Here is an 18,518-nt window from a genome sequence, read left to right as displayed (position 1 = left end):
GATGTTTTGTCTGCTCAATGTAGCTTTGCTTCTAATTTTCAAAAATTCTTTCTCTGGATAGTAGTTCTTGGATTTTGGCATTTCCAGAAGGCAAACAGGCTGCCAAATCAGCATTCTTTTCCAGTTCTTTACTACTGACTCATTTTGCTTTTAACTAGTAGTTACAGAAAAATGTTTGAAAGTTCAGAGATCCTGTTGAAACACCTATTAATTTGATTGAGAGTGAAAAAAGAAACTAAGGACTGCATCTCTTGCTTTTTAACTGTGTCTCGTCATCAAGTTTAGAATATTATCTTATTTTAAGTAAAATATGGGTTGTCAGTTCTTCAGTTCTATTTAAAATATAATTCCTAACAAACTAACATTATTAATAGAGGGTGTTATGAGATAATATAACATGTTTTTTGGAACTCATGCTCCTGTGCACTTGGATAGTGCATTATAAATGAGAAAGTCTATATCAAATTTATGTATTAGGCTCTCTTTTCCATTTTTCCAGATTGAAAATATATATAAAACACAAAAAAATCAAAACGAGACAAACATCTGTAATGCATTTGGTAACCACAATGCTGAACATGCTTTTTGAGTTTATTATCTCAGTAAGGAATAAGTTGTTATGGTAATTTCTGTAGAGAAGTTAAAGTGTGTTATGTATTAATAACAAACAATAGTTTTGTTCAATCTGTATGGGTGGGCCCAACTGGAAGCATAATTAAAGCGTGGTTTTGTGGACAATCAAGGAGTGGTTTTAAATATAATTGCCATTTGCAAATAAAAGTAGTTCTTTGCTTTAAAGTCACTAGGTATTCCCAGGACTGAATCCTGTCATTTGTGACCAGTGAGAGTTTATTTTGAGTAACAATAGCATTATCATACCCCTGGTTGATCACAAAACTTGTGAACAGTTGTAGAATCTGGAGAAGTTTTAGGTGAAATGGATTTGCCCTTTCTGAACAGAGAACAAAGAGTCTGTGCCGGGGATGCGTGAGGGTGACCACAGAAGTCCCCCTGCAAAATCTTGAAGCCAGTTGAGTTACAGTCATATTTTTGAGTGTTACTGGTAAGAGTCGTAGTACAGGATGAGACAGGTACTGAACTGAAACTGGCAAAGCAGATGTTGCATTTTATATGAGTAGTATCTTACGAAAAGCTGTTCCTCCAGTTTGTATTTGGGTATGTATGTTAGGCACAGTATTGATGCTGTACTTGCTTAATTTCTTCTTTAAGGATCCTCCCACTTCTGTGTCCCTTGGACTCCGAATGGAAGAGATGATTTTCAATTTGGCGGACACACATCTATTCTTTAACGATTTAGAAGTAAGTGTTCATTCTTTTAAAACACACAGAGATGATTTAATGTTTAATATTTGTCTGGTTTTATGTGCTGTTAGATGGTTTGACAATTATTTGCAGAGTTTCAGTACAGAAATGCTTAGAAAATAGCTGTATAATTTAGTCATTAGGATATATAATAATATCTACACTAATTGTCTGCACTGCCCTTCAAATGTTCCTACAGTTTAAATGGTAGAGTTTTGTCCTCACAGGTTTTAGCATTTATGATGACAGTAGACAAGTTTCAAAAGTGGATACACTGAAAGGATCTATAAACGTGCAGAATTCAATAGTCTGCACAGGCCATTAAATATTAAACTTCAACTTCTATAAACAGTTGATGGCTGGGTACAGATTTCTTGCTTACATGCCAATGTGGGCAAGAGTTACCTTAGCTCCAAGGGACATCATTAATGATGTATGGACTGTCTGTGTCCACGGCCTGTTCCTGGGGCTGCTCTGCCTTTGGCAGGCACGGGGTGTTCTGTGCCAGGGTGCCTCTGCCTGCAGCATGCAGCTAGGAGCTGTGGGTGCCTTGCCAGGGCTTTTTTAGCCTGCACAGCCTATGGTTACGAGATTGTTCCAAAACTCTCCAAACTGCTGAAAGAGACTGTCACTGTAATGCCTGGCTGTTTCATCTTAAAAGGGAAAAAAGCAATTTCTGATCATATTTTAATGACACAAAAACATGAAAACAGTCAGATTTCTTTCCCATCATAGTGAAGACAGCTGTTTATTTAAAATCCAGCTGTTAAGCAAGCTTGTGGTGGGGCTGCCAACACACATTAATCATCACATTGTTGTTTTGCTAGATTTTAGAATAGTGTGTTATTCCAGACAGGCAAAAGAATCTAAAAGATTCAAATGCAACTTTTGCTGATCAAAGTTAATTGGCAGCAATTGGCCTTTAAATATTTCCTGATGTTTCCCTTTTCAAAATCAAGCAAAATACACCTTATTCAATAGATGAGCCAAAATAATTTGAAAAATGCCAGTGTGTGATAGACCTCAAATGTGGTTTGTCCAACATCTGTCCTATATTTTGATTTCTTTTCATCTAAAAAGAAACCACTCACAGATGATTTGGCATCTTAGAATGTAATGAAATTATTGAACATGGGTTTTTTTTCCTTCCATTCCTTAGAGTATTTTTTATACTTACAGTAAAATAGCTGGTTTCTTTAAATTTTAAAGTAGCGTTTTCTTTCATGAAGGTAGGTGTGTGTAAAGATATGATTGTTTGGGATAGAAGAAGCACCATCAGTGAGTTGCATGTATAGGACTTATTTTTCAGATTTGTCTAAAAATATAACAATACTAGTTATTTTCCAATTCTGTTTCTGATTTCTGGTTATATTTCATTTTAACCAGAGCAAAATGAAAAAGTACTACTCTTTCGGTGTTTTAGCAGTATATTTAATAAAGTTCAGTGTGTTTTCATTTGCTGTGCAGAGCCAGATATGTAGCCACTTCATACATGATTGTTGACATTGCTGACTTTAATGAAAGTTAATCAATCACATCTTAGGGGTGGTAGATTATCTTCTGCTAATAGACGTATTGCAGCCTTAACAGTACGGCACAGCAGTTTATTCACTGAAGAACTTTGAAGCTGTGTGTGAGAAAACAACTGCTCCAGGTGGTTCATGGAGGCATAGGAGCTCACTGGAAATGATTCTTTGCATTTCCACCATAACAACCCAGTTTATCTTGTGTCTCCAAACTGAAGTGTTACAGTTTGTGCCTATACCCTATTCTATCTTCCGTATATATGGAAGCACCCAGGAGTGAGCAGTTGGGTTCATGTCCTTGCACATGAGCTCTAATCCTTATGTCTGGGGAACATAAGCTCTAGTCTGAAAGACCATGCCTTGTCCAAGGAGTGAAGAGCATGTTCAGTGTGCTTAGAGAAGCCTTCAGAAAAGTACACAGTGAAAGGACATACGAGAGTCTGTACTTTGTGGGAAGCAGCATGTAGGGACTAGACCTCATCACATACTGAGGCTTCCTGTTCACCAGAAGTGACACATTTTTTTTGGAACATGTCACAGGCACGTGGTGTTTTTGAAGGAGCATGTCCTCCTGGAGCCACAGTTTGTCATTCTTATGAGCATCACCATTTAACTAGCAGGGCCTGCCAGTTTTCCAGGGGCTGTGACCTTGGGGCAGATTCCTTGCATCCATCTCAGAAACTCAAAAGTCCTTGCTTGGTGGTTTGGAAGTTCGGGCTGCCCACAGCTTGACAGGCTTTCATGAAAACTGTGGACAATTTGGTTTGGATGTGTCTCAGGCTTAAAGCATCTATTCTCACTGATGAAAGACTGAGTCTGAAAGATCTAGTGGTGACGCTACTCAGGCCTAAACTTTCCAGTTCACGAGCACAAGCATCTGGGCTGTTGGGAATGAAGATGTTTGTAGGCACCATTGCCAGTGAGCTGCAGAGTTTGGGTATCCTTGCTCAGCCATAGTACAAAGAAAGGCAAAGCTGGATTTGGAACATATCTAACCCACAGAGTAGATGTTTTTGGGTCTAGGCTTAATTCAAAGTGGGAACCTGAAAGCTGATGCCCTCTGTCTCACCCAGGCTCAGAGGGAACCTTTCTTGGCATATAGAGAGGCTGCTTTTACAGGCAGGCAATCATCTGTCATAACTTTGGCCTATGATGCACATTTTTCCAGATACCACAGCTTAATGTTTTTAAATAAAAATCTTCTTTCATCCAACGCATTCCAGAAAACTCTATAATCAGAACAGCTGTCATGTTATCCAAGTAAAAATACTTTTTCTTCTTATAAAATGCTGAAGACTGAACATTTTGAATGCAAAGGACAGAGCTGCAGCCGTGATCTCTGAAGCACAATTTGATTTATACATGACCTAACTGATTTTTCAAAGCTCAGCCTAGAGATTTAATAATGTTATTAGGTTAAATTCTAAATTTCAGCAGTCAATTTTTAGTCTGTATAAAGTGAATCAATGCCAGTGTCTATCAGTTTAAAACTAGTTTACCCATATGAATTTAGTAGGGCGTACAGCCAGGTAAATGAATCACCTAATTTTATGTATGTTGTTCTTTATATAATAGTAATAGTAATGATAATAATAATAATATTTTTATTGAAAATTTCAAAGTCATTGAAAAAATTCAGTCATATCTCGCTGTCTAGATCTGAAGTCAGTATTCTGTTTCTAGATGGGTGAGCTATGTTTAGATTTGCACCCTTGTACAAGTTCTTATTTTATTACTTTGAAAAAAATAAAATAAATTGCTTATTTCCTTCACTTTGCACAGATTTATTTGGAGTAATTAATTCCAAAGTGATGTAATAGCAAATAATTTCTGATCTTTAGGAACATTCCTTAAACAGCATGTTAAAGGGCTATGACAAGGTTTTTAACATACTGAAAAGAAAAATATTAATGTTTACTTGTGTATAATTTGATCTAAGTACCATAATAAACAGTGTTTTCTTGCATTAGCAGTAATTTCATAATGAAATTATAGAAGTGTACTAGGCTAAACAGTAGAAAATAGTGCAGTGTTCTATAAAATTTAGATTCCAAAATCTGCATTTGGGCTTCCAAATAAGAGCTTTTGGTTTTCAGTATTGAAGCTTTTTTTATTTAAATATCTCATACTTTCTGTTCTACAGTTGAGTTTTAATTGTGTGCAAGAGGGAATAACTAAATTGATGTTGTGCTCTCAAGAGAACCACAGTTACCTCATCCAAAAATAATGTTTGATTTTACATGCTGATTATGTTGTGATAGGGATAATAAGGTATAATATTTTAAAGGTGTGTATGGAGCAATTACACATATTATGTATTTTAGGAGGTAGGCTCCAGTGTTTTAGGGAAATGAGCGACTTGATGATAGGACTGAAACATGACATCCACCGAGGTGATCAGCTCCGGTGCAGGTGTGTCCTACAGCAGAGCAGGGGAACATGGCTTATAGGGGGAGTTCCTCACCCCAGGGAAGCCCAGGGGAGCACAGAGACCCACCAGGAGCCAGCAGCTCTTATGAGAGTGGCTCACTTTCCTGGCATCTGCAAGGCCAGGAGAATTGGTGTCCAGTCCCTCTTCCCACAGTAGGCAGCCCTAGTGAGCACTGTGCCCAGGAGCACCATGACAGGGCAGGCAGGCAGGTCATGGTGTGGCAGTTTGCTTGGCAGGTTGTTACAGCTGGGATACTGCAACACGCGTATCAAACAACGCGGCCCGTGGAAAAGAAATATCCATGGACCAATTCTTGGTAGATGTTTCAGAGATGTTTATTTCTCCAGCCGCATGGCCGGGGCTCTGCCGAGGAACTGAGGCAATCACGGGACCCGAGGGTCCTTGCCCGTGCAGGGGAACACAAAACAACCAACGGGGAACGAGGCTGACCAGGGGCAGGGAAACCCCGTGCCTCCCCCCAGGGCCCCTCTCCCAGGACTGCATGGCAGGAGGGAGGGCCCCAACATTTCACCCATTTATTTTTAACAAAAAGAGATTTAAAACTTAACATTGAAAACAACTGGATAAACATGAGATAACAAGGACAGTTTCAAAACAAAACAAGCCACCCTCCTGAGTCTTTAAATGTCCAAACAGATTCTCTGGAACATCTTAAGGCTGACAGAAGGGAGACAGGACTCTCTGGGCATGCTTTGTGGGGAAACTGCGGCAGGAGAGGGTTTCTTCCATTTGTACCTGTTGGAACTCTAAACAACAATAGTTAATTTCTTCCCTCCCCCTCTTCATCCCCCACTCAGCATTGGAAAGGGATTTTTGGGGAAACAATTGGCAAAGGCATGGTTTTGTGAGGGAAACCATGGGTGAAAAAATGGATTGGGAATACACTGGGGGTAATAGGATATAGGGTAAAAGGGAAAGGTGGGATTAGGAAAGGGAGACTGTAGGGGGGGGTTTAAAATGGAGATATTGTCTAACATGACTACGATTTTTAGCATATATACTGCCTTTTACAGAAACACCATCAGGCCCAGTGACCTCTGCTGCTTGTAACCCTTTTCTACCTTGTACAATTTTGAACTCTACTACTTCTCCATCTCTTAAGCTTGGGATGTATTTTTCAGGGTTATTCTTTTTAATAGCAGTTCTATGAACAAATATGTCTTCTTGGTTCTTACATCTTGTTATAAAACCATAATTTTGTTTAACATTATACCATTTTACTATTCCTAAAACCTTAGCTACGATGATCTTTTCCCTTTTCCGAGTGGCTGCTGTTTTCTGTCTCGCTGTGTTTTTGCTTTCTCTTTCGCTTTCGCTTGCTCCCATGTTGGAACTGCCAGGGCTGCTGGGGCCATCGGGGCTGCTCGTGCCTGCGCGCTCTTCCCGGGGTCGCATTCGGGGCTGCGCGGGCTGGGCCGGGATGCGCCGCTCAGCTCCCTGCGCGCCGCTGCCTCTGCTCTCAGCTGCGCTGCTGCTGCCTGGGGCCGCGCCCACGTCTCGACCAGGGCCCCGAGCGACAAGCCCCCCGTGCCCTGCTCCAGTGTGCATTTTGGCTAGGCACGGCTCTGCTCCACCGTCAGCCACCACCCACGCACTGCTCCTCCCACAGGGCTCCCTCCACCAGGCGCTGCCCAGGGCCGGGCGGGCTCCCGCCGCGCCTCGCTCCGCTGCCAACACTGCAGCTCGTGTCGCTCCACCCGCGCACGGGAACTGCCTCGCTGCTGCTCGCAGAGCGCTCGGTCCGCGTGGCCTGGGTCACATGGACTCTGAGGCAGGCTTCCCTCCACCAAGACACAGCTGACATTGCTCAGCAGTGTCGATAATTAAATAATATTCATGAAAATATTCTTCCATAGGCATATATTTTGACTCAGAAATTAACTGTGTCCAAATGGTTTTCCAAAAGTCTTTGGTAAGAATCAAATCCCAAGAAATGTAGAAGAAGTTCTTAAACAACCATGTCAGGAAGTGTTTCAGTTCCTTTTGAGCTTGAATTAAGCTAAAATTTACAAATCATTGTTCAAGAATCTTTTCAAGTTTAAGATAAATGTCCATATGCGGCTCGGAGAGCCAAGAGTCTTTCCACTGTTCCTCCATAGTTTAGAGATGGAACAGCAAAACAAAAACAAGAAGAGAAATCCAGAGTTTACTCACAAATCAGTCGCTGTTCTTAGGGATCGGGGATCGTTCTGCCCGCATTACCACCATTTGTTACAGTAGGGATACTGCAACACGTGTATCAGACAACAAGGCCCGTGGAAAAGAAATATCTATGGACGGATTCTTGATAGATGTTTCAGAGATGTTTATTTCTCCAGCCGCATGGCTGGGATCTGCCGAGGAACTGAGGCAACCACGGGACCCGAGGGTCTTTGCCTGCGCAGGGGAACACAAAACAACCAGTGGGGAACGAGGCTGACCAGGGGCAGGGAAACCCCGTGTCTCCCCCCAGGGCCCCTCTCCCCGGACCACATGGCAGGGGGAGGGACCCCGACAGGGTACGCAGGGAGTATGATGACTCCGAGGAGGGACATTCCACTGGCCAAGTGCACACATGAAGTCTACCAGCAACCCAGCACCACTCTGTAGCCATCTGCACAGTTCAAGGGCACTCATCCCACCTGACTTCCCAGGCAGAATGGTGGGCACTCATCTGAGAGCGAAGGCTGCAGCTTTGATGGGGGATCTGCACCATCTGTCCAGACAGTGGCCAGTGCCTCCACACAGACAGGCCTGCTGAAGGGGGAGACTGCAGTGCAGAACTGAGACTGCAGAAAGCAAGTGGAAGTTTCTCCTGGGGCAGGGAAAGGCAGCAGACCTGACTGCCAAAGGTGTGTCAAGTGGAGGAGCTCCTGTGACAGGTGGCTGAGCTGCAGGAGGCAGTGGGAAGACTGCATAGCATCAGGGTAGCTGAGAAGGAGTTGTATAGCTGGTTCAGTGGAGTTGGATGGCTGCTTCCAAGTGCAGTCTGCAGCGGACCCAGAGCCCATGGCCAAACAGCCGAAACCTCCCCCACTGGCACACACAGAAAGGAGGGGGAGCAATAACATGGCACAATGTAAGCCTGAAATGGCAAGGATCTGCAGGAGGAAGATGAGGTGCCCCTGTAGAACTGCTCCACTGCTGTGCAGACTGAAAAGGAAAGACACATCACACAGGAGAGATGGTGGAGCTGACTAAGGAGCCTGACCCACCCGCCATACAACAATGAAAGCAATGAAGAAAAGGTGGGAGGCAATAGTAATAGGTGACTCACTTCTTTGTGTCTTATTTGTCAGCCTCATCTGCTCTCTAGAGAGGTGTGTTGTTTGCCAGGGACTCATATTAGGGGTATCACCAAGACCCTACCAAGCCTCATACAGTCCTCTTCTATCTGCTGCTGTTGTTTGACATGGGCACCAGTGATACAGCCAGAAACAGTCTGAGGAAACAGAAACAGTCAAGATAGATTGCAGAGCCCTGGGAGCAACAGTAAGGGATTCTGGAGTGTGAGTAGTTTTTTCATCAATCCTCCCAGCCATAGGAAGGGAGTTTGAAAGGGCCAGTCAAATCTGGCAAATTGACGCATGGCTGCAGAACTGGTACCACAGAGAGGGGTTCAGGTATTTTAGAGCATGTGACTTTCTTGAGAAACCTGGTCTGATGGGGCTGATGGGCTCCATCTGTCAGAGAAGAAGAGCATCTTCAGTCATAGGCTTGAGGAAGAGGGCTTTAAAGTTGCTGGAGGAAAGGAACCCTAATCCATCCCACTCCTACCAGTCTGATGCCTGTGGTAGCCCGACATGCCCAGAGCCTGGAGAGGGATCACAGTTCAGCAGAAGAACACCTGAAGAACAGTACAAAAGAATTCCAGCTGCTCCAGCCAGTAAGTTGGCTTCATCAGGGCCCCGTCTTAAATGCTTCTATGCAAATGCCCACAACATGGGGAGTAAACAAGAGGAGTTGGAGGCATGTGCATGCCTGCAGTTCTGTGATCTTATTGGCATCACAGAGACTGATGGGATGACTCTTGTGATTGGAGTGTTGGAATGAAAATAAGCAAGATGTTTAGGAAGGACGGGCAGGGGAGACAGGAAGGACCTGTAACCCTCTATGTCAGTGGATGTTGATGCTGGAGTGCATGGAGCACTGCCTGGAGATAGATAAGGAGCCGACTGAGAGCTTGTGAGTCAGGATTAAAGGGAGAGCAGGAAACAGGTGACGTTAAGTGGGGGTCTGCTATAGACTAGCTAACCAGGAAGATTGTGGATGAGGCACTCCATAGACAGGTAGGAACAGCCTCACACTGGCAATTCCTGGTCCTCATGGTGAGCTTCAGCCACCCAAATGTCTCTTGGAGGTACAACACAGTAGGCCATAAGCAATCCAGGAGGTTCGGTAATGCATTGATGATGGCTTCCTTTTGCAAGTGATGGAGAAGCCAAAGGAGGGGAGGTGCTATGCTGGACCTTGTTCTCAACAACAAGGAAGGGCTGGTGGGGAATGTGAAGCTCAAGGATTGACTGCAGTGACCATGAAATGGTGGATTTTAAGATAGTTGGGGGAGCAAGGAGGGTGCACATGAAGCTCACAACCCTGAACTTCGGAAGAAAGACTTTGGCCTCTTTGGCAACCTACCCGGTAGGATACCATGGGATAAATCCCTAGAGGGAAGAGCGGCCCAAGAAAAGGGGTTAATATTCAAGGATCAGCTCCTCCAAGCTCAAGAATGGTGCATCCCAGCAAAGAGGATGTGGTGAACTTGCTGGAGGGAAGGGATACCATCCAGAGGGACCTTGAAAGGCTTGGAAGGTGGGCCTATGCAAACCTCAGGGAGTTCAGCAAGGCCAAGTGCAAAATACTGCATCTGGATTGCGGAAATCCAGAGGAGATTGAATTGAGAGCAGCCCTGGGTGGAAGGACTTGGAGGTTAATTGACAAGAAGCTAAACATGACCTGGCAATGTGCGTTTGCAGCGCAGAAAGCCAGTTGTGTCCTGGGCTGCAATAAAAACATGACCAGCAGGTCGAGGAGGTGATTGTCTCCCTTTACTCTCCCCTTGTGAGATCCCACCTGGAGTACTGCGTCCAGCTCTGGGAACCCAGCTAAAGAAGGGCATAGAGTGAGTCAGGAGGAGGCCACAAAGGTGATGAGAGGAATGGAGCACCTCTCATATGAGGAAAGGCTGAGGAGTTGGAGTTGTTGAGCCTGGAGAACAGAAGGCTCCAGGAAAACCTTATCATGGCCTTCCAGAGGGGAGAGCAGGAAAGGGACTTTTTGCAAGGTGTCATGTAGTGACAGGACAAGGGTTGGTGGCTTTAAACTGAAAATGGGTAGGTTTGTATTAGGAATTAGGTAGAAATTATTCAGTGTGAGGTTGGTGAGACACTGGAATAGGTTGCCCAGGGAAGTTGTGGATGCCCCATCCCTGGAAGGGTGCAAGGCCAGTTTGGATGCAGCTTTGAGCAATCTGGTCTAGTGGGAGGTGTCTCTGCCCATGGCAGCGGGTTTGGAACTGGATGATCTTTATGGTCCCTTTAACCAAAACCATTTTGTGATTCTATCTGCATCTTTAAAGATTGTATATGTTTACATATTTATACTAGTACTTTAAAAAATACTAGTGTACTCATTTTTTTGGAATATCAAGTGCATATTATAACTGGGTATGTTAAAGGAATATTGGTGGTAGTGAATTATTAGGAACATCTTATTTGAAAAAGTTAATCCAGTGTTTTGCAAACTTTATTCTAAAATGATACCATCTCATTAGATCTCTTCCTTATATATACTGAGATACATACTGGAGCTGAATATGTCACTTATTAACACTTTTTTTTGTCTAATCTTACCTAACACTTAGAATACTTTCTTTTTTTTTTAATTGTTTGCATTGAATTCTATTGAAGTAATTAAAGGCAAATTAATTTGTAGTTTTATTTCATGGTTGTTGTTTTTTTCTTTTAGGACTTTTATTTCTGTTTGTTTATGTCAAGTTTTTTGGTGTGGGCTTTTGTGGGAAGGTTCAAAATAAGATTGTAATGATACTATAAAAAATCAAAAATTTTCACACCTTTGACAAATGCAATAACGCATAGGTGCATGATCATGATGAATAGCATTAATTTTTATGCCATTTGTGAAGGATGTATAATGCACACCCACGGGTTTACAATTCACTTGTGTTTGTGGAGTCTATGCAAAGTGATGATATGTGTATGGGAGTCATTTATAATGAATGGCAGTATGGTATGAGTTTCCAGGCTTCGTTAGTTGATATATTTCTCTTAGTGATAAAAGATGAGGGAATGCTGTAAGGTACTACTGTCAAGCAGTAACTTTGGTTCTTTGGGAAAAAAAATTAAAATAGTCAATTATATTCTAACAATTAGGAATGATGACCTTGATTAATTTCTTCTGAGATTGTTACTTAAAATCCACCTGGTGTTCCACACCTAATGTGTTCGGGATGAAAATTCAGAGCACAATCTCTTCTGTGTGTCAAAAAGAGCTGCATGACTGTGTTATGATTTCAAGTATGGGGTGTTAGTTCGTGTTAATGAACCTTTAAGACACCATATGAGCATGTTATTGTGCATGGACCCCTCTGGAAAGCTGCCTGTGTTGGAGTTGCACCTGGTTTCCATAAAATGCAACTGTCGTTAACCACAGCTGGCTGGACTGTCAGCCCAGGGCGGGCAGTGGCCGAGGTGCTCCCATCCCAGCCTGGCTACCAGGCAGCACCTTCACTCCTCTGTCCTGCCCACCTGCCACCAACAAGATCAGCCAGTCCTCAGGCACCAAGGAGCAGCCCATCTCTCTGCCTCTTCACTCCATAAAAAGAAGTTAGATTAATGCAGAAACATTTTACAAATCCTCCATTTTACACGTATGGGAACATTTCCAGCTTTAATGAAGCATTGAGATGCTGTCTTCCACAGATGCATCTTCTCACAGTTTAAAGCAGAGAATAAGCAGCATTTATGTCCTTGCACTCTCACGCTCTGTGTTTGCCCTGTAAACCTCCTCCCTCCACCCACAGGGCAATAAATCCTTCCTACAAGTCTGTAACTACTAGCTTAAGTTTACTCAGATCTAGAAGTTGATAGGGAGATATTAACTATCAGATACTTTTTATGAAAACTGTTTTTTGTGGATTGTTTCTTGTATAATTTACTATGTGGAAGTGCCTGCTCTTCTTTGTGGCTCCCAGTCATTAGACTATGAGTATTTATCAACTCTGCCTCTCCCTCTTACGCCTTTTCAAGCTGAAGACTGTATGGAGAACAGCTTTTTTACTTGAAATGTGATGGAGATGTCTGACACCCACCCAGCAGTATGCTGAGGCCTTCTGTTCCCTAAAGGCACGTAAAGGACCAGTAAGGCCCACGTTACAAGGCAGACTCTCATGTCACTAAAGCAGATGATACACTCTGTACTAACACCAGGCACTACAGGGATTTCCGAGATGAGAAATCTTTGTGAAACCTCAGGGATAAGAGAGAGAACAACTAAAGCCCAGGACAGCATCTCTAAAGCCTGATCGTGGAGCAGAACTCCTTGAACATTAGCTCCTTTTTGGCCTTTGCCTTCAATTCTTACAGGTGAAACCCGGCTGCCTCCCTGCTGCTGGAAGCAAATGTACCATATAAATCACTTCTGGCCCTCAAGGAGACCTTTTTTCATGACAGGGACATATATCCTCTTTTCATCAGCCTGAAAATCTCTCCTTTGTAGGTATCAGTAACACCACAGGAGACTAAGTGACTTTCCTCACAGGTCCTTCAGTGACCGTACACACAGCTACGTCCCCCGTGTACCATGCAGTGCCCTGTAGGAATGCCTTTGAAGCAATACAGCCATATGTTCTGTTTCTTTAATCTGAAGGAGAAAGGGAAACTATTTCCCCTCAGACCTGGGTACTTTAATACACCACAGACTTGGACTGGTAACTTTTAGCACAGTAGCACTCTGAAGCATGATTTGGGATCATGGGCATTATGATAATACACATTATTGAATTCATTTCAGCAGACTTACCATATGCAGGTTATTGCACATCTCAAAGAACCATGACCACTGCAGGGTAAAATGCTCTTCTTTCTGAAAGCATTTTAGCACATCTGGTCCTAGAGTCAAATAATCTAACAAATGAAGTGCTTGGATGCAAGCCAGCTCTTAAGTGCAGACTTTGAGCAAGCTCCAAAGCAGGCTGGGAGAGCAGGTTGGCCACTATTAGCAGTGTAGAAGTCCATCATTTATTCTCCCACACCTTGTAGAAATGTCATGGAGCCAGTTTTGACAGGTATGATGCAGCCTAGATTTAAACTTAACTGTGTTGTATGGAGATCCACAGTCAGTGATGGGAGCTGGGGGAGCTGCAGTCAGACCAAGGAAGCGCAGAAGGAGGATTGTGAAACACCATTACAGAGAGAAAAGCTTTCTCAACTTCTCCACACAATAAAAAGAATCAGATCAAGGTCATTTTGTGTCTGAAGCTGTACTCCAAGGTCTGAACATTGACAGGGTGACCCTTTTCTGGCATTATGTACTAATCACTTGTCTGGTGCATATTTTATATACATATTTGTGCAGATGACACGACACAAAGCCCGTGTTAGTGGTTGCCAGTACTTTGTAATTCCTGATCACTGTGCCTTAGTCTCTTCATGTTGGTGATGATAAGGATGGTATCTACAGATATGAGGATCATAATTCTGTCATAAAGTACTCAAGAGAGAAAAGCAGCAGTTGAGTCTGATGATTATAGCAGTTTTTACTGTGTACAGTTGTAGCTGGCTTTCTAACAAAGCTTCAGCTTGTTCTCTTTAACATGTTAGTCCTCAGGAACATACTGGCACAAACTCTCTCGACTGACACAATTAGGAAATGTATTTCAAACAACTCAAAAGAAAAAAAATACAAAAAAATTACAAATAGTCAGCCAAGAAAACTTTCCAGTTTTCTGTTGTATTTGTTAATTTCTTTTCTGGTTTGGGTTTTTTTTTTGGATGATTTTTGTCAGTTGTACTTGTTCCAGTTTGCATTACTCGGACAGTTCAGGTAAGGTCTGATTTGTAAAAGCACAGGTTAAAAAACACCCCAACATTTAGAGTAAAAGAAAGGGCATCAGTCATCACTAATCATGGCAGTGCTTCAGGTGTCTGTACTTGTGAGCTAGCAGCTAGTAAGAACTCCATGTAGTCAACTGGTACCAGGGCTTCTGTTTGGGATGCCTAGATTTTGCTGTAGTACAAATGAGCTAAAGGCTAGGCAGGCATGCTTTGTGAAGAAATAGATGGACATGCAAATTGCCCAGTATAGTATAGAGCATTTCATGGAATCACGGAATAGTTTGGTTTGGAAGAAGCCTTTAGCAATCATCCAGTCCAACCCAACTGCCATGGTCAGGGACAATGTTCCACTCAACCAGGTTGCTTGAAGCCCCATCCAACTTTCAGGGATCCACATCCACAGCTTCTCTGAGCAATGTATTCAAGTACCTCACCACTCTCACAGTAAAGAATTTCTTCCATGTACGTAATCTAAATCTGTCCTCTGTCAGTTTAAAACCATTATCCCTTATTCCTTGTCCTATCAGTACAGGCCTTGGTAAAAAGTCTGACCCTATCTTTCTTCTAAATCCACTTTAGATGTATTGAAAGGCCACAATTAGGTCACTCCAGAGCCTTCACTTCTCCATGCTAAACAACCCCAGCTCTCTCAGCCTGTCTTCACAGCCTGCCTCTCTTTCCTGTGCTGAGGCCCCCTGAGCTGGAGGCAGTCCTCCATGTGGGATCTCACCAGGGCAGAGTAGAAGGGGAAGGGGGAAAATCACCTCCCTCAACCTGCTCTTTAGGCCTCTTTTGGTGTGACCCTGTATACTGTTGTCTTTCTGGGCTGCAGGTTATATCCAGGATTTTTTATCCACTGGAATCCCCAAGTCTTTTTTAACAGGGCTATTCTCTATCTGTTCACCACCCAGTCTGTACTGATATGGGTGATTGTCCCAGTCCAGCTGCAATACCCTCCCCTTTATTGCATTTCATGAAGTTCATATTAGCCCACTCCTCAAGCCTGTCAAGGTCCCTCTGGATGGCATCCCACAAGTCAGTGAAATACATGCTAGTGCAAAAAAGGTTTGTGGTAGGCAGCAAGCTAACTTTTAGTGGTATGAGACCCATCTCCAAGATGGTATGCTAAAAGTAATTTCTTTCAAAGTAACAAAATGTGTTTTGTCTACGTATTCTCCCAAGTTACACATTCAGAGGTGTTCCTTCCAGTGACAGAACTAACATTCTTGTCCCTTTCACAGGAAATAAAATACCAAATGCTGGCATGCTTTTCAGGTATCAATCATACCTGCCTGTTATAGCTAGATTCTGCAGAGTCTGAAATATCAGATTTAGCATCAGCTAGTTCAGGAGACAGTGGTAGAAGGACGGTGGTAAGGTACCTGGAAGCCATTGCAATACCTCCATCAAAGCTGTGTATAGGCAGGGTCTGTTTCTGGAATCCCAGATCTGCCCCACGTATGTCAGTTTTAATTGCAGCAGAAACCTCAGTGCTGGGCTGCAGAGGCAGGCTCTGAAGGGCAACATGCAGATTGCTATGTCATGAAGGACATGAGACATGTCCTATTTTCATGGTTTGAAAATTCTCTTAACAGCCAGTAATGAAATGGTAGAGTTGTTTTAAAAAGCCTGTCTAAGACTTGATGGAAACTAAGAGATGCAAAACTGACTGCAAGAAATTTAACAGATTGAGAGCTTTGCAACCATTAGCAGATTTCAAAACAGTGTCTTACATTATATTGCTGACACATAAAAACACCCTTATTTGAATGAATAACGAACTTTTACTTGTGAGAGGTTGAAAAGTGGCTGATATGTGCCACAGAGCTGTTTCACAATGCAAATTGTTTCCTAAGCACAGATATGATACACTACTTGATGGTTCATCATACTAAATCCAAAACTAGGTAATAATGTCGTTCATCCTGAAGGCCTCTTAGTGCCAGAATTGTCGCTTCAGATTTGAATAGGTTCATTTTATTAGTAAAATTATCTGAAACAATAGAGCAGTAATGTCAAATAAATTAATAAATAGTTGATACTAATGGTAAAAGCAGTTAATGTATTAATTATTGTATTGCTTTCCTTTTATTCTTGTGTAGAGAAGCTTCACTTTGGCTTTTAATATTTCATGGAAGTGATGCAAACAACTTTTTTTTTTACATTTTATTTAAATGTTATGAATTTGATAGCACTGAACAAAATCCTATATGCCACTATAGATGTCAAGACTGTAATTACAACTTGTTCCTAACACTAAGTATTCCATTATTAGTTTATAATCTAAAAAGTTTCATAAAATCAAATAACATTCCTGAACAGTAGATTTTGTGTTTTGGTCTCTGATTAAGCTGACAGATGTGTAAAATCTCATACAGCCAGTCAAGCCCCTGGTGCAGCTGCGAGTGCTAAAGAGTGCAAGTTATTCCAGCTAAGATCAACATTAATTTACACTCAAATATCTTTCCCAGACTGCCCTTTCTATTCATGTAATGTGGTTATTTTGTGCTGATTCCTCTACTTTGAGGCAAACTATTGTTTTCTCATTGGACTCTTCCAGTACAAAAACCCAGGAGGCAAACTGAATAGTCTCCTTTAGAAAAAATATCTCCTGATTGATGTAGGTAATATCTTAAAATCTCAGATTTGAATTATTCCGGTTAATATTTTGAGTGGATTAGTCTCTGAAAATTACATAATGCAATTATTTTAGGAAAACTAGGTGAAAATAAGTGTCATCCTTACACCTTTTTTTGCAGGATTTAGAGCACATTAGCCAATCCTCACATAAGTACAAAGGTTTGAAACCACAGATTAAGCATCTTAGCAATATACATGGTAGGTAGTTTCTATCAATCTTGTCAGCCTAGGTTTAATTTTGTCATGAATTTACAATGTTGTTTACAAGTTGTTTGATATCATGAAAGCTGTCATGCAGGTTGTGCTGGTGTGGTTATGTGTGAGTGCTATGATTGAAGTTTAAATGTTAAGAAAATATGCATACATATGAATTTTAAGCATATCTCTTTGTGCTGGGTTTTTAGGGTGGTTGGTTGGTTGGTTGGTTTGACTTTTTGGTAGCAATTATATTAAAATGTTTCCACAGGGAGAAAAATTAAGAAGTTTCTTTCATTCACTTTCTTTTAAAAGCACGAAAGGAGTGCTTGAAGCTGGTTCCCAAAATGTTTGAGTTTCACTGTCTCAGGAGATTTCTTCTGTTTCAGTGTGGTTACAATAAGGCCTCTATCTGAATTTCATCCAGTTCAATGGTCTAATGAAACTGTAAAGAAAGGGGGAGAGCATTATTTCCTTTACTCATTGCGGTATCACTTCTATTTTTCTGTGTTTTAAAGTAAAATTTGACTGTTGTTAATTGCATGTGTAAAATTTTTTTTTAGATATGGTCAAGAGGCTGGGTGATTCTATAGTAGACTAAAACTACCTTAAAGTGTGCTGTTAAAGCATGAGGCTTTAAATAAGGACTTAAAAAAATGTAAACAAAAAGTTTAACAAAAGAAACAATGAGGTATTGAAGGAATGGAGCGTTGATTTAATTTTTTGGGGTTTTCCAAGACCCTCGTTTGGTCAGAACAAGGCAGTCCAGGCATTCTGGACTGTGAGGGTTACCTGTGGCACTGTGCAGTCAGGAGATGAGCGTTGATGCGTGTTCACGGGCAGTGGGGTACAGGCTGCTGACATGAGTACTGGCTCAGCTGAAACACTGTCATGAGAAAGATCAGCTTTAGCTAAGCAAATGATACTTTCTGAACTGCAGAAAACCACTTCAATAAGTAAAAAGGTCTCATTTTTTCTTCTGCCTAATTGTATAACTCACTCTGCGAATGTATAATATGGGGACACAGCACTTCCCTAGCACTGTTGGGCAAGGAGGAGAGACAGTTGTAGCAGCAGTTAGAACACAAGTAAGAGAGTTTCTAGGAATTTTCTTTGACTTTGAAAAGTTTAAACCACAAATATTTCAATTCATTTGTTGGAACAAAATGTATGTATTTTTCTTAAAGGTGTGTTCACACGTCCAAAACTCCCATTATCGCCTTGGTCAAATGAATAAAGCATAAATCAAAGCCATGATTACCTACAAACAAGGATTTATCAGCAGAACAAAATAGACAGTGAAAACGCACACTGACTTTTTGGTTTTTG

At 41.9% G+C, this 18,518-nt stretch overlaps 1 protein-coding gene across 12 annotated transcripts in view; it reads left to right on the top strand.

Moving 5' to 3' along the window:
- EYA1 (EYA transcriptional coactivator and phosphatase 1) overlaps positions 1-18,518 on the top strand; it is an 85,775-nt gene that overhangs the window by 43,781 nt on the left and 23,476 nt on the right. For 10 of the 12 annotated variants that reach the window (XM_069006002.1, XM_069005999.1, XM_069005996.1 and 7 more), the window contains one exon: positions 1,231-1,320. The exons of the other annotated variants lie outside the window; for them this stretch is intronic. In XM_069006002.1, the coding sequence (XP_068862103.1) occupies positions 1,231-1,320 (90 nt within the window). The remainder of the gene's footprint in view (positions 1-1,230; positions 1,321-18,518) is intronic. 12 annotated transcript variants of the gene reach the window in all.

Source organism: Aphelocoma coerulescens, chromosome 2, assembly GCF_041296385.1.
Source record: "Aphelocoma coerulescens isolate FSJ_1873_10779 chromosome 2, UR_Acoe_1.0, whole genome shotgun sequence".
Lineage (NCBI taxonomy): Eukaryota > Metazoa > Chordata > Aves > Passeriformes > Corvidae > Aphelocoma > Aphelocoma coerulescens.
Note: the sequence above shows the minus strand (reverse complement) of the source record. Positions and strands in the feature narration are given on the sequence as shown.